General features: G+C 40.4%; 1 protein-coding gene across 1 annotated transcript in view; it reads left to right on the top strand.

The window, feature by feature from the left end:
- LOC121505993 (potassium voltage-gated channel subfamily H member 8-like) overlaps positions 1-18,942 on the top strand; it is a 45,289-nt gene extending 26,347 nt beyond the window's left edge. Inside the window, exons 7-15 of the mRNA XM_041781455.1 lie at positions 873-1,080; positions 2,557-2,901; positions 3,262-3,461; positions 3,985-4,234; positions 7,100-7,314; positions 17,416-17,681; positions 17,758-17,867; positions 17,950-18,002; positions 18,254-18,942. Coding sequence (XP_041637389.1) covers positions 873-1,080; positions 2,557-2,901; positions 3,262-3,461; positions 3,985-4,234; positions 7,100-7,314; positions 17,416-17,681; positions 17,758-17,867; positions 17,950-18,002; positions 18,254-18,670 — 2,064 coding nt within the window. The 3' untranslated portion in view covers positions 18,671-18,942. The remainder of the gene's footprint in view (positions 1-872; positions 1,081-2,556; positions 2,902-3,261; positions 3,462-3,984; positions 4,235-7,099; positions 7,315-17,415; positions 17,682-17,757; positions 17,868-17,949; positions 18,003-18,253) is intronic.
- The last annotated feature ends 5,283 nt before the right edge of the window (positions 18,943-24,225 follow it).

Below are 24,225 nucleotides of genomic sequence, written 5' to 3'. Positions count from 1 at the left end.
TAGAGGTAAAAAAAAAAAAAGGGAAATTTGTTGAATATAATTTACTTAGTGGGCAATTTGTCAAATTTTGCGCACTTACAGGCAACAAATATTATCCATTAAGAGGGTAACAAAGAGGGTGGTTTGTTAAATTTGCCCTACTACACAACATTTTCCCATATTGCCTATTAAAGCGGAAATAAACAGCGCTAGTTTTTTATTCTTCAAATTATGTTCTGTCAAACAATGTTTACTTACAGGGCAATGAAGATGATAATTTGTCCATTTTTGTCCATTAATTTGTCAAATTTCATTCACTTAGAGGGTAATTTATCAAATTTTGTCCATTAAGAGGGCAATGAAAAGGGCAGTTTGTTAGGTATAGTCCATTGGGGGCAACAAAGAGGGCATTGTTTTAGATACAATTAAGCATCCAGATGGCTTCCATGGCATCCATGACTACATTATTTCAAAATATTGTGACATTCACAGACAGGATTAAGCTTGTGTTAACGAGAAGTTAGTGACTCATTTGTTACCTAGTGATTTGATTGGTTGATTTGTACCTACTTGTAAAGTTTTACCTCATTTACCTCATATCCTAAATACTGCTCAGACTCACCTCAGGAGCAGGATATTTTCTCTACAATCTGCCAGCTTCTTCTCCTGCTTTGATTTAATCTGACCGCTTGCCATCACTCTGATTGATTAAATTCTTGATCTGCACCACTAATTTCTAATTAAAAAGCTTCCTGTCTACAGATATTAAACTTTAAGGATTAAATCCTGTTTTATTTTTGGCTCTATATCTCTCCATGAGTGACTGATCTGCCCTGATGATGAGCAGCTTTTACATTTCCCGTCTTTGTGTCACTCCTCCTCTCTGTCTGCAGAATTTTGGCGTTCACCTCCTGAAAACAGTGCGTCTACTTCGCCTGCTTCGGCTGCTTCAGAAACTGGACCGGTACTCGCAGTACAGCGCCGTGGTCCTGACCCTGCTCATGTCCACCTTTGCCCTGCTCGCTCACTGGATGGCGTGTGTCTGGTACTTCATTGGACGCAGCGAGATTGAGAGGAACAGCCCCGCCTCCTGGGACATAGGTGTGTCTGTGTGGGATTGTGTCAAGAAACATAGGTTCCAGATCGATAAATGGTCATGAGACAGCAGACAGATGTTACCCTCTCAGCCCTAAGAAATAAAACTAAAAATACCATGACCACCAGTGGCTCACTCAGGAAAATTGAGGGCCAGGGGCCAAAACAGAAGGGGCACCTGAAACTACTGGACATGGAACCAGAGGGCAATTTGTCAAGAGGGCAAGAAAGTGGATAATTTGTTAAACTGGGTCAACTAACGGGTCAAAAAATAGGGCAATTAAAAAAATATATTTTCCACTTAAACTGCTATAAGGAGGGCAGTTTTTCAAATTTTGTCCACTTACAGGGCAATAAAGGGGTCAACTGTGAAATATGTTCCACTTAGAAGGCAAAAAACGGCAATTTGAAGAATTTTGTTCACTTACAGACCAACTAAATGTGTAATTTGTAAAATTTGGTCAACTTACAGGGCAACAAAAAATTGCAATTTGTCAAATTTTGTCAACTAACAGGGCAACTATAAGGACAATTTGTCAAATTTGGTCAACTAACAGGGCAATAAAAAGGGCAATTTGTCAAATTTTGTTCACTAACAGGGCATCAAAAGAGGGCAATTTGTAAAATGTTTTCCACTTATATGGCTATAAGGAAGGCAATTTGTCAAATTTTGTCAACTAACAGGGCATTAAAAAGGACACCTTGTCAAATTTTTTCCATTTTGTTAAATTTGGTCAACTAGGGCAACAAAGAGGGTAATCTGTTAAATATTTTCTCCTTATTCGGGCAATTTTGTCCGCTTACAGAGCAACAATTTGACGAGTTATATAAACTCACAGAGCAACAATGGGGGCAAAATGTTGAAATCTGTCCATTTGGAGGGCAACAAAAAAATGTTACATTTTGTTCACTAACAGCAACAATGAGGGCAATATGTCAAATTTGTCCATTCCCATCTACTTTCAGAGAAACAGAGAGCAATTTGTTGAATTTTGACCACGTGCAGGGTAAAAAATATCACAACTGACAAAATTTCACATTTGAGTGGGGAACATAGAGGGCACTTTGTAAAAATTTTGTCCACTTACATGATAACAAAGATGGCAACATGTGAAAATTTGTCAATTTAGAGGGCGTCAAAGAGGGTAATTTTGTCTACTAACACGGCAAAAGTCAACTTTTTTCCACTTAAAGGGCAACAAAAAGGGCAATTTGCCAAATTTTGTCCATAACGGATACAACGAGTTCCATTTGTCATGTTTTTATTTAAATGAAAAGCTTCCAAATTTCATATTTTTAAAACATTGTGGCGTCCAAGGGGATGCCCCCACTCAACCCTCTCTCTAAGTTCTTCAGTGATGCCAACCATCTTTAATCTGCCTAATAATTTGCTATTAGATGTTTATGATCAAGGAGTAAACACCAGTGTTAAAAAAATGAAACCAATGCAGAAGGACAATACACTTTCCTCTCTCTCCATAGGCTGGCTCCATGAACTCGCCAAACGTCTTGGCACACCTTACTTCCTGTCCCCTCTGTCCTCTCTGTTTGGAGTGTCCGACCTGCTGCCGGTTTCCAATCACAGCCGCTGGAACGGGTCAGAGTCCTTGGATGGGGTCTCTGGGTTTCAGTGGAACAGCACTAGGACCAGATCAAGGACTCTGAATGGGTCGGGGGCGACTCTGAGCGGCGGTCCGTCTATCAGGAGCTCGTACGTGACATCGCTGTACTTCGCTCTGAGCAGTCTGACCAGCGTGGGCTTCGGAAACGTATCGGCTAACACAGACTCTGAGAAAATCTTCTCTATCTGCACCATGCTCATCGGAGGTAAGAAAACAGAGGGCATTTGTCCTTACAGGAACAAAATGAGGGCAGTTTGTCATATTTCTCCACTTAAAGGATAAAAAAAAGGGGGTGATATTTTGATTTTTTTCAAATTACTAGGCCACAAGAGGGCAATTTGTCGTATTTTGTCTATTAAGAGGGCAACAAAGATGGTAATTTGTAATATTTTTTCCATTTAGAGGGCAACAAAAATTGTGTTTTTGTCAATTTTTGCCTACTTACAGGGCAACAATGAGGGCTTTTTGTAATATTGTCCATTTTGAGGGCAACAAAGAGGGTGTTTTGTCAAATTTTGTGTCAGAACTCTGTCCTTAAATCTTGGCCTTGTTGTCTTTTCTTCAGCGTTGATGCATGCCGTGGTGTTTGGTAACGTCACCGCCATCATCCAGAGGATGTACTCTCGCCGTTCGCTCTATCACACTCGAACCAAAGACCTGAAGGACTTTATCAGGGTGCACCGGCTACCCAAAGCCCTTGAGCAACGTATGATGGAGTGTTTCCAAACCACATGGGCTGTTAACAACGGTATCGACGTCAGTGAGGTACGACGACCCCGATCTGCTCTGCTAATTTTTGGTAGAAGATAGAACCTGTCGCCATAATTTGAAAGCTGCATTGGATTCTGGAAACATAAAGTCTCATGTTTGGAGTGCCTGTTTTCCCTTTCATATGTAAATTAAAATCTTTGTGCTTTGTTTTACTTTCTTTATCTTCATTTTAAGTGGCCCAAGTTCCTTGACTCATGAACAATAGATCCTGTCACAGAGACTGTTTGTCTCATCATGCATGATGGTCTCAGTGTGCGAGTATGTGGGCAGGTGAAAGGTTTTGTTTTTCGTGTTAGCTCCGCCATCCTACACAGTCACATGATCTCACACACAGAGACACAATCACACTCAAGGAGAAGCAGATGGTAGGGATAAGATGGAGAGAAACACTAATCTGTTTAATTCTCAAAATCAATAAAATAAAACATATTAAACTGCATTTATTTGTCATTATTCCTCAGTGTTTCCCTGCTGACAAACATCTCCTCCTCCTCATATTCCTCCTCTTCCTCCTCAGCTGCTGAAAGACTTCCCCGACGAGCTGCGGGCCGACATCGCCATGCACCTGAACCAGGAGCTCCTGCAGCTGCCGCTCTTCGAGTCAGCCAGCAGGGGGTGCCTGCGCTCGCTGTCCCTCATCATCAGGACGTCCTTCTGCGCTCCAGGCGAGTTCCTGATCCGACAGGGGGACGCTCTTCAGGCCATCTACTTCGTCTGCTCGGGCTCCATGGAGGTGCTGAAGGACAATACTGTTCTCGCCATTCTGGGTAAACGAGTAAAAACTTTAAAATCTATTTTGCTTTAATGTGAGAGTTAGTATGAATTTACTCATTTTAACAGATTATAACATGATCAATAATATATAAGGGTTATTTCAGGGAATTAAAATGGAAAGATTTTCAACAACAGAACAATCGACAGGAGCCTAAAGTGATTCAATCTGAGTGGAAGTATCAGGAGAAAAACTTCACATCATCAGGATTAAATATATGTAGAAGTGACATGTCTACTCATTGATCAAATATATCATAAATGCACATATTAAATGATTAAAACGATTACAGACTGAAAAACAACATTAGAAAACTCAAAATCAGAGTTCAGCACCATGGACAGCACCACACAAGCAGTCAAACATTACAGAGAGCTCCATCCATCTCTTTTTCCATCCCAATGCTGCCTTGTGTCTGAAAGGTCCAGTCACTCGTTAATCAGTATTCCTCGCTATCATTACACCATGTCGACAAAAGAACACCCCAAGCAACTCAGAGAAAAGGTTATTAAGAGGTATTAGTCATGGGATGGATACGAAAACATTACCAAGGCACTGAACATCCCCTGGAGTTCAGTTAAATCCATCATCAAGAAATGAAAGAAATAAGGCACTGTAAATCAGCCTAGATCAGGCCGTCCTCACAAACCGAGTGACCGTACAAGAGGAGGACTACACTGTAAACCCGGATTTTGTTTCTAATTAAACTTTTGAGCAATCATTAATTATTCTTTCATGTTTTGTAAAAAAAACGTTGACATTACTCAATCAAATTAGTCGTCTGTATTATTCAGCTGAAAGATGCAATGCAATGATCATGTTAAGCTGAGAAACTTAGTATGTTTAGTTCTTTAAGAGGGGGGAGGGGCTTGTTCAAAATTTCAAAAAACATGGGTGAGACTGTCGGTGCATCTGTTGGCACCGGCAGGCAACGCTTCCACCATGACAGTCCACACGTAGGGAAGCCAATGCTTTGCCTCACCGTGTCTCCACCCCACCAGGGGAGGGAGTAATCAGCGAATTAGATTTTGGGAGTGATCTGGATCACCATCTGGATCCAGGAATGTTTTTAAAGGATTCTGCACTATTTGGAGATAGGGCTAATGGCGGAGGTCTGCATTCTCTAAGTGCTTTTCTAGTTTCATATATTTTTATGAAAGTTAAACTTAGCATTGTTATTTCATACAACTTAGATTTCATTTATGTGAACTAATGATTTTAGTAAAGACTACTAATATACACTTAATAAGCCTACTGCATAAAATTAAGGTTCTATGTTAATACAACTTGACCACTTCAGTATCAGCTTGTGTAAAAACTTAAGTGGTATAAGGCAATTGGTTTACTCGTACTTATTAGTAATGTCAACTAATTCGGGTTTAGAGTGCAGTGAGTGAGGCCACCAAGACTATCACTTCTCTAAAGGAGTTACAAGCTTCAGCAGCTGAGATGAGAGACTCTGCATTCAACAACTGTTGCCCAGGTTCTTCACCAGTCAAAGCTTTATGGGAGAGTGGCAAAGAGAAAGCCGCTGTTGAGGAAAACTCACGTTAAATGTGAACTAGAGATTGCCAAAAGGCATGTGGGAGGCTTCATGGTCAAGTGGAATAAAGTTCGTTGGTCTAATGAGACCAAAATGGTGCTTTTAGGCCACCAGACAACACATTATGTTTGGCAGACACCTAACAACCCACATCACCACAAACACATCATCCCCACTGTGAAAAACAGTGGTGGCAGCATCATGCGGTGGGGATGCTTCTCAGCAGCCGTCTCTGGGAGGATTGTAAAGCTACAGGGTAAAACTGGATGGGGCAACATAGGAAAATCCTGGAGAAAATCTTTTTCAGTCTGCAAAAGAACTGCAGCTCAATCCAAAAAAATTTTGAGGCTGGACTTGAAAAGGGCTGATCCCTGGGAAACATGACAGGGCATGAGCAGGTTTTTGTATGTCCATGATTGATTTATAAAAACAACAAATGGGTAGAACATCCAAGTGGGTGAATACTTTTATAGGCACTGTAAGCCACACCAAAAGCTTTGTTAAAGGCAGATTCTACCAATAATGCTGTTATGCATGGGATGTTAAATGCTGGTGACATTTTAAGAAACTATCCAGGTGCCCCTGCTCGTTTCTGGAGCTAGAATGATATAAACTTTTTCTGGGTTATTTTCTACATTTTATCTGATAACAGTAAAACTCACAGACTTGTGAGATGTGGCCAATCCTGGATCTGGATTTCAGCTGACTTTCAGTAGTCATCTTGTTTGAAAATCTGCAGAATGGAAAGTAAATGAAGCAGAGCTTCATTCACTGATAATAAATGGACTTAAACTGCAGCCGTTAATCAAAAACACAGATATAAGTAGAAGCCCAAACTTCTTTAATGAACTCATTTTTAAAAAAGTTTTTATTACAGAAAGTAAAGTTTGGGTGTCAAATTAACAAATACATCAAAGTATGGCCATGTAGAGCCTTCAAGTCATAAAAGAACAATATTAAAACAGCAGGAGAATAGAGAGGGGTCTTAATGAAGCAAAGGCAATAAAGGTTTAGGGAACTTTCCATTGTAGCTAAATTTGGGCTTTATTATGAGAGAGGGGGCTTCAATTGGACTTTGAGCATCTAATGAAGAGTAACGTGGTTAAAAAAGCAGATTTATTCTGGTTTAAAGGGACATCAAATCTTCACATTAAAGTGATCCTGAAGACAAACGGTCTCAGTCTGTTAGCTGACTGATGGACGATACAAAGACTCAGAGCAGCTTTAATTTGATCTTTTTTTCTACCTACAGCAGAACAAGCTGTAAAAATCACATTACAGTTGAGTCATGGCTAACATGTCTGCTTGTGTTTTCAGGCCGGGGTGATCTGATTGGCTGTGACTGTCTGACTCAGGAGGAGGTGATAAAGACAAACGCCTGTGTGAAAGCACTGACGTACTGCGACCTCCAGTTCATCAGTCTGAGGGGGCTGAGGGAGGTTCTGAGTCTGTATCCGGACTACGCCGCCAAGTTCATCGCTGAGATTACACATGACCTCACCTACAACCTACGGGACACGCACAATGATCAGGTAACTACACAACGTCAAACAAAACGACCAGAGAAATGAATAATATCCCGCACAAGAATCAGGCACATAGAAATGATTAGTCTCAAGGAGTAGGTAAAAAAACTAAACATCTGGCACAATGACCTGGTAAATAAAACACAAAATCTGGCACAGCAACTAGGTAAAAAACACTGACACTGGCACAACTAGGTAAAAACCCCTGACATCTGGCACAACAACCAGGGAAAAAAAAACCCTGACATCTGGCACAACAACCAGGTAAAAAACCCAGACATCTGGCACAACAACCAGGGAAAAAAAAACCCTGACATCTGGCACAACAACCAGGTAAAAAACCCAGACATCTGGCACAACAACCAGGGGAAAATAACCTGACATCTGGCACAACAACCAGGTAAAAAACCCAGACATCTGACACAGCAACCATTGAAAATAACCTGACATCTAGCACAACAACCAGGTATAAAACCCTGACATCTGGCACAACAACCAGGTAAAAAAACCCAGACATCTGGCACAACAACCAGGTAAAAAAACCCAGACATCTGGCACAACAACCAGGTATAAAACCCTGACATCTGGCACAACAACCAGGTAAAAAACCCAGACATCTGGCACAACAACCAGGGAAAAAAAAACCCTGACATCTGGCACAACAACCAGGTAAAAAACCCAGACATCTGGCACAACAACCAGGTAAAAAAACCCAGACATCTGACACAGCAACCATTGAAAATAACCTGACATCTAGCACAACAACCAGGTAAAAAACCCAGACATCTGACACAGCAACCATTGAAAATAACCTGACATCTAGCACAACAACCAGGTATAAAACCCTGACATCTGGCACAACAACCAGGTAAAAAAACCCAGACATCTGGCACAACAACCAGGTAAAAAAACCCAGACATCTGGCACAACAACCAGGTATAAAACCCTGACATCTGGCACAACAACCAGGTAAAAAACCCAGACATCTGGCACAACAACCAGGGAAAAAAAAACCCTGACATCTGGCACAACAACCAGGTAAAAAACCCAGACATCTGGCACAACAACCAGGGGAAAATAACCTGACATCTGGCACAACAACCAGGTAAAAAACCCAGACATCTGACACAGCAACCATTGAAAATAACCTGACATCTAGCACAACAACCAGGTATAAAACCCTGACATCTGGCACAACAACCAGGTAAAAAAACCCAGACATCTGGCACAACAACCAGGTAAAAAAACCCAGACATCTGGCACAACAACCAGGTATAAAACCCTGACATCTGGCACAACAACCAGGTAAAAAACCCAGACATCTGGCACAACAACCAGGTAAAAAACCCAGACATCTGGCACAACAACCAGGGAAAAAAAAACCCTGACATCTGGCACAACAACCAGGTAAAAAACCCAGACATCTGGCACAACAACCAGGGGAAAATAACCTGACATCTGGCACAACAACCAGGTAAAAAACCCAGACATCTGACACAGCAACCATTGAAAATAACCTGACATCTAGCACAACAACCAGGTATAAAACCCTGACATCTGGCACAACAACCAGGTAAAAAAACCCAGACATCTGGCACAACAACCAGGTAAAAAAACCCAGACATCTGGCACAACAACCAGGTATAAAACCCTGACATCTGGCACAACAACCAGGTAAAAAACCCTGACATCTGGCACAACAACCAGGTAAAAAACACTGACATCTGGCACAACAACCAGGTAAAAAACCCAGACATCTGGCACAATGAACAACTAACCCATGGAACATAGCCTTAATTAAAGAGGCATTCATCAGGACACTTTCTGTCATGATGCCTTAAAAATAATATTTTCTTCATTCTTTGGATTTTGTAATCATTGTCAGTTTCTGTGTCAACATTTAAAGCTCCATGAGGAGCAGATTTGTGAGCTGTGAAGCGAGCCGGTGTTGGAGCAGATTCTGGGTGAGATCCATCCGCCAGAGTCCGTCTGTTTTTCTAACGCTCGGACTCACTGATGCCTCACATCTTTAAAAGCTGAACCATCTGCACGAGGAGCGAGAAGACTGTCTGCAGCCAACATTCAAACACAGAGGAATCTCAGCTGTGTTTTACACATGAATAACCAGATTATCCTGAAGATTACTCACTCGTAATTTACCGGGAGAGTTTAATTAGAGCAGAAATCAAAGGATCTGACATATATACTCATCTTTGAAATGTTTACCACAGCAGCAGCAGAATAGTGATGGAGTTTGGCATCGAGGCTCTGACCCTGTCGCTCCATAGATTGATTTTATAAGCAGGAATATGAAGAATAATGGCATAACATATTAAAGCTGCAGGTAGATGTGGCTGAAAGTATGATGCAGCAGAAATGCTGCAGCTTAAAACCTTGAGGATGTGTTGGTGATTGAGTGATGCAGTGTCTAAAAATATAGCTAGATTTGTCTACCATAACAAGCTCACATATGTTGCTTCTTTTTTTAAATAATAAAGCCTTAAATATTAGGAAGGCGTTAATATATCAATCCAACACAGCTACCAGATGCCTGTTCCACATCCCCAAGATATGGGATATGTTTCACTCAGAGACACCCTATAGTTGGTGTTAGGAAGGACGGAACCTTTCAAAATAAAACTCGGAGGGTGATATTTGTTACGGACCAATCAGAGCAACAACACATCAGCTTAGAAGGCATGCACAGCAAACTACATGAATGTAGCTGAACAGGCAGCTGTTGATCAAAATCAGAGCAAAAACATCTTTTGCATGAAGAAAAGCTGCCCGTTTGTTTTCATAGATGACTTTCACAAAATGGTGGAGAAAAACTGTTAAAATTGGTCTTCCTGGTTGACACCAGATGTGACTCACAAAGCATTCTGGGAGGCTTGTTGGGCATTTAAGCAGTGTTACTGGTGAGTGTGGGCCAACTGAATTACTTCAAAGCAATGCCATGAACCTGAACGTAACTTCTTGAGTAACTTCTTTTGGGACTAGATTTCAGCCAGGAGGCTAGCACCTGGGCTAGTGATCTGAGAAACATAAGTGGCCCAGCCATTTTTGCAGGCAGGCTTGAAGTCTGTAGATATAACTTGGAAACTGGCAGTCATCCAGAGGTCTGGTTGTTGAGGAGGTGCGCAAAGGCCATCTCCCAGGCAAAACAAGGGAGGATGGGAATTAGCTAAGAGGAGAAAGTTCTCTTTGAGGGAGCTGCTGGGTATGGAGCGTTTCAAACGCAAACGTATGATGTCCTGCCATCTCTCTCAAAACTGAACCAATGGTACGGAGAAGATCCCACGGTCCATCTTAAGTAAACCAAGAGCACATTCTGGTTGGCAGTAAAACAAGCCTGACACAAGGCCGTACACCTGGCAACGCAACCAAGTCCTGAACTGCCGGACCGCTACTCTGGAGACGATAAGATGAATGTACTCATTTGAATGTACATCATTCTATCCTGCATCTGCAAGATAGTTTATCTGCAAGGGTGCAAAGCAAACCAAGTTCTGTACAACAGACTGGAAGTTGGTGGCCAATTCAAAATGATGACTCTGCTTCCCGTCTGCAATCCTCACAAGGAACTGAACAACGTGGTTGGAAAGCAAAAGTTGAAGTTGGCTGCAAAGGCTTCATGTGCAACAATCAGGCTGCTTATGGACCTGGCAATTCAGGACCAAGCCCAATGCCAAGCCCTCTCAGGCACAGCAAAAACAGGCAAGTCAGAGGAAGGTAGGGGGCCACTTAACCACCCTTATGACGCTGTAAACCCTCTCCTACATAGACATAATATACATAGACGCCTCATTGACTGTGTTTGCCCGCTGCCGCTGTACATCAACGTGTCTGCCATATTGCCAGAGGCAAGACCGTTTCATAAACAAATGCAAGTATATACGGGATGAAGGGTGTTGTTATTGTTTGAAATATTATTCAATGCAATCTTGTCAGCCCCATGCAGCACAGGAGCGAGGCATCTTTCCCAGGAATGCCTCTGGCAAAATGGCAATGGAGTTGATGTACAGCCCACTTGCCAATGCGGCGTCTACGTATATTATGTCTATGCTCTCCTACCTCACATATGAAGCAGCATGGGTACCGAAAGCCCAAAACACCAGCAACATCTGTCGCGTGTCAAAACAATCACCCCGTTATTCTCTATGAACAAACCCACACCAGCAGCGGCCAGACGCCTTTAGTCATGCCTCGCCACGGCACTTAGGGCTCTTTTCCTGATGCCACTGGCAAAAGCTGGCTGAGTGTTTGCCCTGGAGAACAGCTGTTTTTATCCATCTTTACTGCCGTAGTAGCCGCTCTGTTTGAGAGCACAGAAAAAGAAATTTACTGCCATCTTTTGTTGGAAGTGTAAAATAAACAGGAGGCCTCAGCTGCTGGTGAAATACCACTGCTCAAGTTTTTTTTATCACTTTCCCAGTGAGTCAGGGAGGTGATCCCCAAGCAGGCTTTTGGGTCTGGTATCAAGCGCCCGAAAACGTGAATGTGGTACAGCAACAGAATGGCATCTTCCAGGACACGCCTCTTTATAGTCTTTAACCCTTTTTAGAGCTCACAGCTATTTTTTCACTATCATGTCTCGTCTGGACTTTTTTCTTGAAAAGCTTGTAAAACATCAACCCTGTGGTGCAGAGTCAAGCTATATACATCTTTTTTGTCAGGACAACCTGTGCTTTAAAAATATATCTACTACAGTAATTTCACTTGAATTTTGAAAAAGTTATAGGACTCTAAAGACAAAAGAAAAAAACAAATTGGAATTTGAAACTCAAGATAAGTATTGATAACACACAGTAAACAATAGAGTCAAAGCCATTTCTTTGCACAGATCTCTGAGGACAAAACAGTTAAAAAACAATCAACATTCTGTGACTAATGGTTTTCAAAATATCTACATATATACAAAAAAAAGTCCATACACTTTTTTGCAGTTGGATTCATTTGTGCCATTCCTTTAAGCAGTAGAGACGCAACATCTTGTTATTGGAGGACAACCTCTCCCAAAATGCATTGCATGTAAACATTGCCCTCAACAAATATGGCACTACCCACTGAAAAAAGCCAAAGTACATGATTGAAAACAGATTAAAAATGGAATAGAAAGATGCTTATTATCAGATCTAATGCCGTAGATTTAATCTTTAAAGACCTCGAAAAGTCCCCGAAGTTCTGGACTCACTAGAACAGCGTCTTTAAGGGCTACAAAGACATCAAGAATAGCAAATGAATGACAAGAAAGTTAGCTTTCAGAGGAGAAAAGAGTGTCTATGACTTATGGTTCAAAAGTTAACGTTTTTGTAAATTGTGTCATGTATTGTTGTATGTGACAACACCATCCTCAGAGAGCCCGAGAAGCCAGCCAAGTCCCAGGCCCAGAAGAAAATGTTCTGTAAGAGCTATGAATGAATGAAAGACATATTTAGAAAGGCACAACACAGAGCTTTCACAGGAAAAAACAAGTTAGGGTCTACGACTTACAGTTCAAAAGTTACCAAGCAATTTACAAAGGGGTGTGGCGCGTGAGCTCTAAGGGTTAACATAACATCCAATATCCACAGCAAGGACAAACAAGGCAACCAAGACATGTCCAATTATGACTGGAAATTAAATGGAAGTATCTGAAAGTATTAAGTAGGTTTAATCATTTTCTAATTTATGCAGACACAGTCAGAAAAGCCCTCCATGTTGCACCTTTAACTTTTGTTATCATTCATCATTACTGTCAAGTTGTAGCCAAGGATCTTCATTTGCGCCTGCATGCACAGAAATCTTCAATCTTCTCACAGACACATAAATATTTTGTACAGCAGCAGCAGCAGAAGCAGCGTGGGGCTATAAATACTCAGTGATGATAAATATAGAAAAACAACCAGAAAGAGGGCTGCAGGAGGAGAGAGAGGGATGGGCTTATATTAGCATACACGTGCCAGACGCACATTCATACTTTCTGCTGTCACACTCCATCACACAGCACGTTTGATTTACGGGCTCCGAAACGCTCGCATACTCAGGCATCATAATCAAATTGCATCATGGTTGTTCACTCATGTGCATCGACTCTTTCACGCCCTCATACGTTTAACTAACAGTGTCTCATGCGCATAAGCAGATGCATCCTTGACCATATGTTAACATGCAGCTCACATATGAAGCTGCCTCCACACCCACAGAGACTTCACTGATGTCCTTTAGCTGCATGCTGCAGACAGAGGACGACACGTGCTGCTCTCACTCACACAGAGCTAAAATTAAACTACTGTGATCTAAAAATAGCGCCTGCACGTGAGGCAAGGAGACGAGGGAGGAGGCAAACAGAGGATGGAGGGCGTGATGGGAGGAAGAGGAGAAGATGTAGTGTTTGTTTTCACTGTTTGGTTCAGAAAAGGTGCAAAAAGTCCAAAATCATTCACCAAACAGGCTCAGTATGATGGATCTGACTGCAGGGCTTTTATTTTGAAAGGGTAGCATTACCTGTCAGGTGTCATGAAGGTGTTTACTGGTGTTTGTAGGAATCTATCGGATGGGCTGGAGTCAGACAGAGTGAATGGTTTCATGTTTGTGTGAATGAGAGTCTGCAGAAAGTGAATGAACAGCAGCTGAATGAGAAACGTTCACTATCAGAGAGAGTTTAACGGCTCAGCAGCGCCACCTGGGGGCCACACAGGGAAGAGCAAGTGTGGACTCATTTATAGCCTTGGTTTTCAATGGGGCTGCTTCCAGGACCCTCCGCCACCTTCTTCATGACCTATAGCATCCAAAATCTCTTAGACCTCTCAGATGAAGCCTTAATAAAAAGTTCATGGATCAGACTTTGTATGGAACAAAACTGATGAATTGATGAGTGATGCTCATGTGAAAATATCCAATTTGCCAATATTGACAAATTTGATATTTGAATATGTATTACAGACCCAAACAATAGTAAAGCTTCAGGGTAGGAAAAAAGGTCCAAGTCCTTAAAACATATTTTTAAGTTTAAAAATCAGGGATAAACAAAGAAAAAGACTTACGCTGAAGAAAACTGAAAAAAAAAAAAAGATTAAGACAAGAGATATTCATTCTATATTTACATCTGATAAAGAGTGATATTAAAGCTCATATAGGCTGATATTAACAGCCAACACAGGCCAATATTTACAGCTGATGAAGGCTGATATATACAGCTGATTTAGGCCGATATATAGGTGATATAGGCTGATATTTACAGTGGTTATAGGCTGATATTTACAGCTGATATAGGCTGATATTTACAGCTGATATAGGCTGATATTTACAGCTGATATAGGTTGATATTTACATCTGATATATGCTAATATTTACAGCTGATATAGGTTGATATTTACAGCTGATATAGGCTGATATAGGCTGATATTTACAGCTGATATAGGTTAATATTTATAGCTGATATAGGCTGATATTTACAGCTGATATAGGTTGATATTTACAGCTGATATATGTTGATATTTACAGCTGATATATGCTGATATTTACAGCTGATATATGCTGATATTTACAGCTGATATAGGTTAATATTTATAGCTGATATAGGCTGATATTTACAGCTGATATAGGTTAATATTTATAGCTGATATAGGCTGATATTTACAGCTGATATAGGTTGATATTTACAGCTGATATATGCTGATATTTACAGCTGATATATGCTGATATTTACAGCTGATATATGCTAATATTTACAGCTGATATAGGTTGATATTTATAGCTGATATAGGCTGATATTTACAGCTGATATAGGTTGATATTTACAGCTGATATATGCTGATATTTACAGCTGATATATGCTAATATTTACAGCTGATATAGGTTGATATTTACAGCTAATATATGTTAATATTTACAGCTGATATAGGTTGATATTTACAGCTAATATATATTAATATTTACAGCTGATATATGCTAATATTTACAGCTGATACAGGTTGATATTTACAGCTAACATATGTTAATATTTACAGCTGATATATGCTAATATTTACAGCTAGTATATGTTAATATTTACAGCTGATATAGGCTGATGTTTACAGCTGAGGGCGGCACGGCGCAGTGGTTAGCACTGCTGCCTCACAGCAAGAAGGTTGCTGGTTCACTTCCCGAACAGGGCCTTTCTGTGCGGAGTTTGTATGTTCTCCTCATGCACGCATGGGTTCTCTCCGGGTACCCCAGCTTCCTCTCACCACCAAAAACAAGCTCATTAGGTTAATTGATCACTCTAAATTGACCGTAGGTGTGAATGTGAGCATGACTGGTTGTCTGTCTCTATATGCCAGCCCTGCGATTGACTGGCAACCAGTCCAGGGTGTACCCCACCTCTTGCCCAAAGATGGTAGGCTGATATTTATAAGTGATAAAGGCTGATATTTACAGCTGATATAGGCTGATATTTACAGCTGATATATGCTAATATTTACAGCTGACATAGGCTGATATATACAGCTGATATAGGCTAATATTTATAGCTGATATAGGCTGATATTTATAAGTGATATAGGCTGATATTTACAGCTGATATAGGCTGATATTTACAGTTGATATAGGCTGATATTTACAGGTAATATAGGCTTATATTTAAAGCTGATATAGGCTGATGTTTATAAGTGATATAGGCTGATATATACAGCTGATATAGGCTGATATATACAGCTGATATAGGCTGATATTTATAAGTGATATAGGCTGGTGTTTACAGCTGATATAGGCTGATATTTACAGTTGTTATAGGCTGATATATACAGCTGATATAGGCTGGTATTTACAGCTGATATAGGCTGATATTTACAGCTCATTTAGGCCAATATTTAAAGTCATTACAGGCTGATATTGACAGCTGATATAGGCTGATATAGGTTGATATTTACAGGTGATGTAGGCTGATATTTATAGTCGTTAAAGGCTGATATTTACAGCTGATTTAGGCTGATATTGAAAGCTGATATAGGCTGATATTTACAGCTTATAAAGGCCGATATATTTGCAGCTGATAAAGGCAAATATTTACAGTTAAGGCCGGTATTTAAAGCTGATTTAGGCTGATATTGAATACTGATATATGCTGATATGTAAAGCTAATAAAGGTCGATATTTACAGATGGTTTAAGCCCCTATATACAGCTAATTTAGGCTGATACAGGCAATATAAGCTGATATTAAAAGTTGTTAAAGGCCTATATTAACAGCTGATAAAAGCCAACATTTACAGTCGTTATAGGCTGATATTTACAATAATCATACGCTTATATTTACAGCTGATTTAGGCTGATATAGGCCAATATTTGCAGCTGATAAAGGCCAGTATTTACACTTAATATAGAATATTTACAGGTGACGGAGTGATATTTACAGCTGATGCAGCCCAATATATACAGCTAACATAGGCTGATATTTACATCTGGTCTAGAGTAATATTTATAGTTGATACAGAGTAATTTACTGCCATTATAGGCCGATATTAACAGCAAATACAGGGCATCTTTTATAGTTGGAATAGGCTGAAAATTACTGGCAATATAAGCAGATATTTACAGCTCATATTTGTTATCAGTAAATAATTTATAATACACGTCATGTGGATAATATCTACACCCCTTGAACTACTAAACTACTATCACTAGTTCTACATGTCCTGTTTTAAAATCTATATTCGGTTAAGATCTTGAAAAATTAATGCATCCTCATGAGAAAAACACCTTTTTTATTTCTAGATAACGAGATATGTCAACACCTTAAGAATAACAATAAAAATTGACTTGTTCCCATAGCAAAATTCATTAAATTAAGATGTATGGATAAATGTCCATTTAGGGCTTCCATACACAATAGGCTTTTTAGGCACACATTCGTTAACCTCTGAAAGGCAAAAGATTCAGGCTTGATATGCTTGTTCCTGGTTGAAGAATGACTGGTTAAATCAGAGCCCTTACAGGAGAGAGAGGCAGTAGCTACGGCTGTAGAAAACAGTGACTGCCAGTGAAGAGATTAGCAATGATGTAGCTAAAGCAGCGGTTTGATCAGAACTGTATTTATTGTCAAATATTATAAGTTACATAAGTCATAAGTTTACTATCTCTCTGTTAGGTCGATGAGGAGACAGTGAAGAAGCTCCCGTCTATCATAGAGGATGAAGAAGGCTCGGGATCTGAGGGGGAGCGCTCTCCCCTACCACCGGTGCCTCCCCCGGGTCGGTTAGGTCGAGGTCTACGCTCCCCACTCCGCTCCCCTCTGCGTTCCCCTCTCCTACCTCCCAGGACCCTAAGACTGGGAGGTGATGCCACGAGACCCCCCAGCAGTCTGCAGGTCCCTGTGGTGAGCTACGGTGGCCTGCAGGGGGAGCTCTCACCTCGGTAAGATAGAGATTACTACAGCTGTAGAGGTTAGCCTGCGCAGTTAGAGTAATTGGCAGTATTGTGTGTGTTTCAGGTTTGTAGACGGCGTCGAGACAGAAAGTCAAAGCGGTTCAGCTCAAAACTTTGATTTTTCTCCAAGTGTGACGCACAGTTTCCCCCCCAGCCCTTATTCACCCACACCAGGTAAACAGACAAAAACCACACATGCACAGGCACACACTGATTTAACAGACATGTATGACGTATTCTGTCTTTGTGTTCTTAGCTTTCTGTGAAGAAGCTGAAACTCTGCAGACCATCAGCAAGCTCAAACAAGAGGTAAGAAATAAATCATAAAAAAAGACATCTGTGTTTGGAAGGTCCAGTCACTTTTTAATCAGTATACATTGCTACCATTACACCATGAAGACAAAAGAAGACTCCAAGCAACTCAGAGAAAAGTTTATTGAAGAGATAAGTCAGAGCTGGATACAAAAAAAATGTCCAAGGCCAGAGACTGTATTGTTTTAACCCACTGTAACCATGGTAACCACGATGGTAACTGAGCATCTTACACCCCCCCCCCCCAGATGGCTGTCCTGTCCCAGCAGGTGAGCGTCGTCACTCAGGAGCTGCAGGAAGTGACCAGTCTCCTCAAACCGCTCTTCAGCAACGCCTCCACCCTCATCGTACCTGATGCTGTTACTCCGCCCCCCAGCTGTTCCCCAGCCCCGCCCCTTCTCACCCAGCATGAGGATCCTGACTCCGCCTCTCTGCATCCGAAGAGTCTACAGGAAGAGTTTGATCCTCTTCAGAGTTTAACAATTTCAAGCCCCGCCCCTCAAGTAGGTCATAGCCCCGGGGTTTCAGTCTATCATCGCTCGGCCCCTGCCTCTCTCAGCAGCTCACCCAGTCAGCCCACAACGGAGCCCCCTCCCTCCTCTTCTTTTTCTCTATCTCCTCAGTTAGTGGACTCTGATAGGGCTAAGGCTAGATCCTTCTCCTAGACCTGCACCGGCTGTTGCAGGTGGAAAGGAGGTAGATTCAAGGCTCTGATCTGGGCCTTATCATGGACAGGACTCATGAACACATAAGGACCAGACAGAGGGAATAAACAAGCATGAAGCACTCAAACTGCATGAAGATGTTTAGCATGAAATTATGTTCAAATGTAAATAAATTAATTTAAGACTGTTTGAAACAATCTGCTGTTCAGTTAAAATGTAAATAAATTAATAACGACTGTTAACTATTCAATGATGATAAGGGGCTGTTAACACATCTGAGAATAAAAAGACTGTTTTACACTTTCCCTTTTTTATCTCACATAAAAGAAAAATCTTGGGAATTCCTGTTGCAAAGTCCTGATAATTGCTGGTGAAAAAGGCCTAACAGTTACTGTTAAAATGTCAGGACAATTACTGGTGAAACACCCTAATAATTACTAGTGAAAGATTCTAAAAACAACTGGTGAAAAGTCCAGATTTTAACTGGTGAAAAGTCCTGACAATTACCGTTAACGACATCTGATGAATACTGTTGAAAAGTCCTGATACTTTCTGTTTTTAAAAACACCTGATAATAATTTGTTGCAGTCCTAAAAGTTTCTTTTGAAAAGCCTTTATCATTACTGATGAAAAGTCCTGATATTTTGCTGGTGAAAAGTCATGATAATTACTGGTGAAAAGTCCTGACAATACTGGTGAAAAGTCTGGATAGATACTGTTGAAACGTCTAGATAATTACTGGTGAAAAGTCCTGATAATTATAGGTGAAAAGTCCTTACAATTACTGGTGAAAAGTCTTGGTAATTACAGATGAAAAGTCTGGATAATTACTGCTGAAAAGTCCTGATAATTACTGGTGGAAAGTCCTAATAATCACTGGTGAAAAGTCTGGATAATTACTGGTGAAAAGTCCAGATAATTACTGTTGAAAAGTCCAGATAATTACTGGTGAAAAGTCTGGACAATTACAGGTAAAAGGTCCTGTTAATTAATGGTGAAAAGTCTGAATAATTACAGGTGAAACGTCCTGATAATTACTGGTGAAATGTCTGGATAATTACTGGTGAAATGTCCGGATAATTACTGGTGAAAAGTCTGGATAATTACTGGTGAAACGTCCTGATAATTACTGGTGAAATGTCTGGATAACTACTGGTGAAATGTCCGGATAATTACTGGTGGAATGTCTGGATAATTACTGGTGAAATGTCCGGATAATTACTGGTGAAAAGTCTGGATAATTACTGTTTAAAAGTCTGGATAATTACTGGTGAAAAGAAAATCTCCTGTGAGTTGGGGTACATTCACAATAAAAATTATTGAATTATTCAAGGAAAAAAAATCTAATACAAATTTAATTTCCTTTCTGCCATCAAAAAATTTAATAATGGAACAAACGGACTCTTTTACACATTCAGGACCAGCTGAAAACAGCTCCAAGAACCACATTTGGGTTCTGACCCACCTGATGAGAACCAATGATTTAAGGTGTGTCAGTGTTTTCATTAAATTATTTTAGTATTGATCCTCCATTATTCAAGTGATTAAGTTGTCTTAAAGAGAGAAATATTTGGACTAAAGTGATAGCTAAAATAAAAGGACCTTTCAAGGACTAAAACTGAACTAAATGTTTTGAAGTTTTAGTCAACTTTGACTTTTAAGGTGAAAAATAAACATTTCCAAAATTAAACCTGGTATGCAGAGCCAAAAAGTGAAGGTCAAACTAGAGTTGAGTTCTAGTGATCAAGACTAAATTAGTGCTTCTTAAAGAACATTTCAATCACCACCATTCCACCAGCAGGGGGAAGCACATCCCTATCAATGAAAGGACAACCTTCCTTTAAAGGAGCATCATTCAGCAAAAGCTCTGAGGGAAGGATTTCACCTGATTATCAGTAAAGACGATAAGGTTTTTATGCTGTCTGACAGGTAGCAGAGAGGCTGTTTGAGCTGACTGCCTCCTCTGTTGTGCAGTGCGCTTCTCTTATAAGCTGATACCAGGATTTTTTAACACTAATCATTTCATATAAATTCATGAATAATGGTGTTAGAAGTCACGTGTCTGTTTGGTCCAAGATCCTCTTCTTAGTTTCACTTTTAGAGATCGAGTGACAAAGAAGTGACTTTTTAAAAAATTTGTTCAAACTTAATAATCGACACATCCACCCTCACAGAGCTCTGACTCGAAGCCTGACCTGTTGACTGCAATCATCCCCATTCAATGATGGATCGCTTCTCAGCAGCCAGAGATAACAAGGTGAATTTTCTGAACCGGCAATTCAAGATAAAAAAAAAAAGGGTTTGGAAGCAGAAAAGTTGGTTCTCAGGTGGGACAAAAAAATAGTTTATTCATCCTCTGGAGCTTTGGCACTATCAGTGGATTTGACATATTCTAGGTTGTGAAGAGAAAAAGTGGTCTGCTGAGGAGACTACATGTTTGGTCATTGACAGAATTCTAGGTTAAGCTGGAGAGTATTACAAGGAAGAGGAACTTATATGCCCAACTTGCAGAAGAGACGGCGATGGCTGGGTTCACCCAAACGACGGACCAAATAATTAATAAACTTAAGACACTGAAGCGGGAACAGCTGTCCTTCACCTCCTCCTACTTTGGTTCCACTTAAACTGGCGTGAACGTGGGCTGGTTTGCCAGAAAACACCAAGGTTCTGAGACCCCATCCACATGGAGACGAATTCAGTAGTATACGTAAAAGTTTTCTGTTGTATCAGCGCTTCATCCACACGGAAACAGCGTTTTGGGTGACTGTAAACGATACTTTTTGAAATGGGTACCAGAGTGCACAAATCCGTAAACACCTACTGTTTCGTCTCCATGTGGAAGGCTATAAGCATTTTTCTTGAAACGATTATGCACACATAGCGTCTTAAGACGCTTGTGCAGCCAAAAAAAACAATGGCGGATAACAGGGTTGTGTTGGTGCTGCAGAAGCTACTGAGGTTGTTGTGGCTTTTACAGCAAAATCTGATGCTCCTTTACCACCACCGCAAAAAGCAGACACAATATGTTCTTAAATCCAGTGTGGAGAACTTTCTCCTCAACTTTTACTTTTATGTGTCATCTAATTTAGCATTTGTGTTACTAAAAGTGTAGAATTACTATGTAGTGGAATTTCCATTCCCACTCTGTTAATTTGTGATTTAAAAAGCTTTGTGCACGTACGTAGTAGGGACGAAAAAACACAGTAACGGTAACGTTACTGAAGTGTGTTCAAAATATTGTATGCCTTACATTGAATATTGTTTTTCCCATATTTAAACTGCAGTAGCCTATAATTATAATGTTTAGCACTAATGCTGTAGTTTTTATATCCAGAAAACAGCAGTTAGTTCAATGATGCATGCAGGATTCCCCTTGCTGGTGCGTTCAAGTCATACTTACAGCATATGACGTTTCTCTTTCTCTCTCTCCCTCAAGTAGCTAATACATTTCCCCAGCAGGAATTTTTGATCCCCGAAAAACATCCAAACAAACATCAGCTTCCTGCACCCGGCCATGTTTTCTGAGCTTACGCAATAAAACAAATTTACCTCGGAAGTTGGAATTTCCGACCCGGATCTTTCCGAGTTCTGAGTACAGTCGAATGCAGCATAAGACTCCAGAATGGAGCCAGAACTAGAACCAGAACTGTGTCTGTCTGAAAGCACTATCACTGATTGCAGGAAAAGGAGCATCTACTAAATACTGACTTGAAGGGGTGAATGTCTATGCAGTCATTTATTTTACCTCAAATATTTTAATTGCCATTACTTTGTAGAAATGTGTTTTCACTTAACATAAAAGAGTTTGTTTTTTTTCAGCAAAGAGCCACATTATATTGACCATGATTGATTTCTAATATCACCAACAGGGTAAGACATCAAGGAAGTAAATACTTTTAAGAGGCACTGTAAATGCTTTAAAGCTGCCAGGTTGCTTAAACACAATAAGAAGAAGAAAAAAAAAAGATAAAGGCCAAATTATACATCCAATATGACTAAAATGTTTGCCCACACTATAAACAAAAGCATCAAATACTGTATTACAGCGAGTACTTTTCACTAATTAACTCTAGTTGCAGGCATGGGGATGCTCATGTTCGGTGTAGCCCAAAACATAACGGCCCCTTCACTCAAACTAAGCTAAAATAAATATGTACCTGAAAGAATTCCTGGTCTGGCGTTCTGGGTCTCCCCAAGTCAAGGTTCCTTGTCGAAGGAAGGTCCAGTCCGGCCAGCCATCAGAACGTCCTTTCTCCAGCCCAGGAACAGCAAGCACCGTCCACGTCCCTCCTCCTTTCGTCGATGGAGAGGGACCTGGATGCAGCCGAGGACCTCAACGCCATACCGGAAGATGGAAAATCGCCGACATATTTTATCTTCTTATACCGGAAGTCGCTTGAACTTAACGTCTTCTTTGTTGTTTCCTCTGTATAGGCAAGTCTGCCACATAAGGAAATACAAGTAGATGAAAAATAGATACGTTTTCAGACTAACAAGCACTGCGATTACATAACATTAATTTTGATAAGTTAATTTATGATCCAAATTCAAGTATCACTGACCACAGACATAATACGCCCGTGCACATTTTGTCTGCTCCACAGGATTTCTTATCATTACTGCACGCTGAATTACAATAATGAAACCAGAAAGGACAACTTGTGACAATCACATACCCCTCCACCAGTTGCACAGGCTCCGTCTGCAAACATCCAGGTACTCTTGCGTCGATAACTGAAAACTGTAAGCTAGCAAGGCCATAAGCTAACAGCTAATGTTTGTTAAGCTAGCTAACGGCTAATAACTAGTCCGTTTGAGAAACAGACATTAGGCTGGCGGTCTCACGTCCTCTTCCGTGTAAGTAATGAAATGCACGTTGTTATTCTGGGGCCCAGCCAAATCTGGGGCCCATTGAAGTCAATAAAATAATCATTTTAATCTTCTGTTTTTGCTAGTGGGCATTTTTGTGACCATTTTCATGGCTTCTCTCCCTCTCTCTAACTCTCTCGTACACTTCACCACCTCCCTCTTGCCTGTCTGACCTCCTTGCTGGTCAAAACCCTAAACATCCCCAGGACAACATAAAACATACATTTCTCTTTCTCTGTGCGAAAATATAAATCACCTTACATGCTGATATTTGCATGCTTGTGCACAGATAAGCAGCAATAAACAATCCTGTTGCAGCGCCTTTTCTGTCTCTCACACTAATAATATTTTGAAACATGGGATGCCAAAAAACGTTTCAGTTTAGAACAAAATGTTTTGCATAAATTCAAACAAATTATTGAAAGATATAAAGATGGTTTTTCCTCTTTTTTGTGGGTTGACTGTTAAACTGACAGTTGCTTGGATTTCTTCTCATCTGTTGCCACCTAGTGGCTTGCTGTAGACAGAATCAGAATAAAAAGAAAACAGATAAAAGTACGATGATGTAAGATATTTGGAGACATGCAAAACGCCTATTATATAAAGTGTAACATACAGTATATATAAACATATATAGACATCTCAAAAAAGTAGGGACAGGGGCATGTTTACTATTGTGCAACATG

The sequence above is a fragment of the Cheilinus undulatus genome, linkage group 24 (assembly GCF_018320785.1).
Source record: "Cheilinus undulatus linkage group 24, ASM1832078v1, whole genome shotgun sequence".
In the NCBI taxonomy this organism is placed as follows: Eukaryota; Metazoa; Chordata; class Actinopteri; order Labriformes; family Labridae; genus Cheilinus; species Cheilinus undulatus.
Note: the sequence above shows the minus strand (reverse complement) of the source record. Positions and strands in the feature narration are given on the sequence as shown.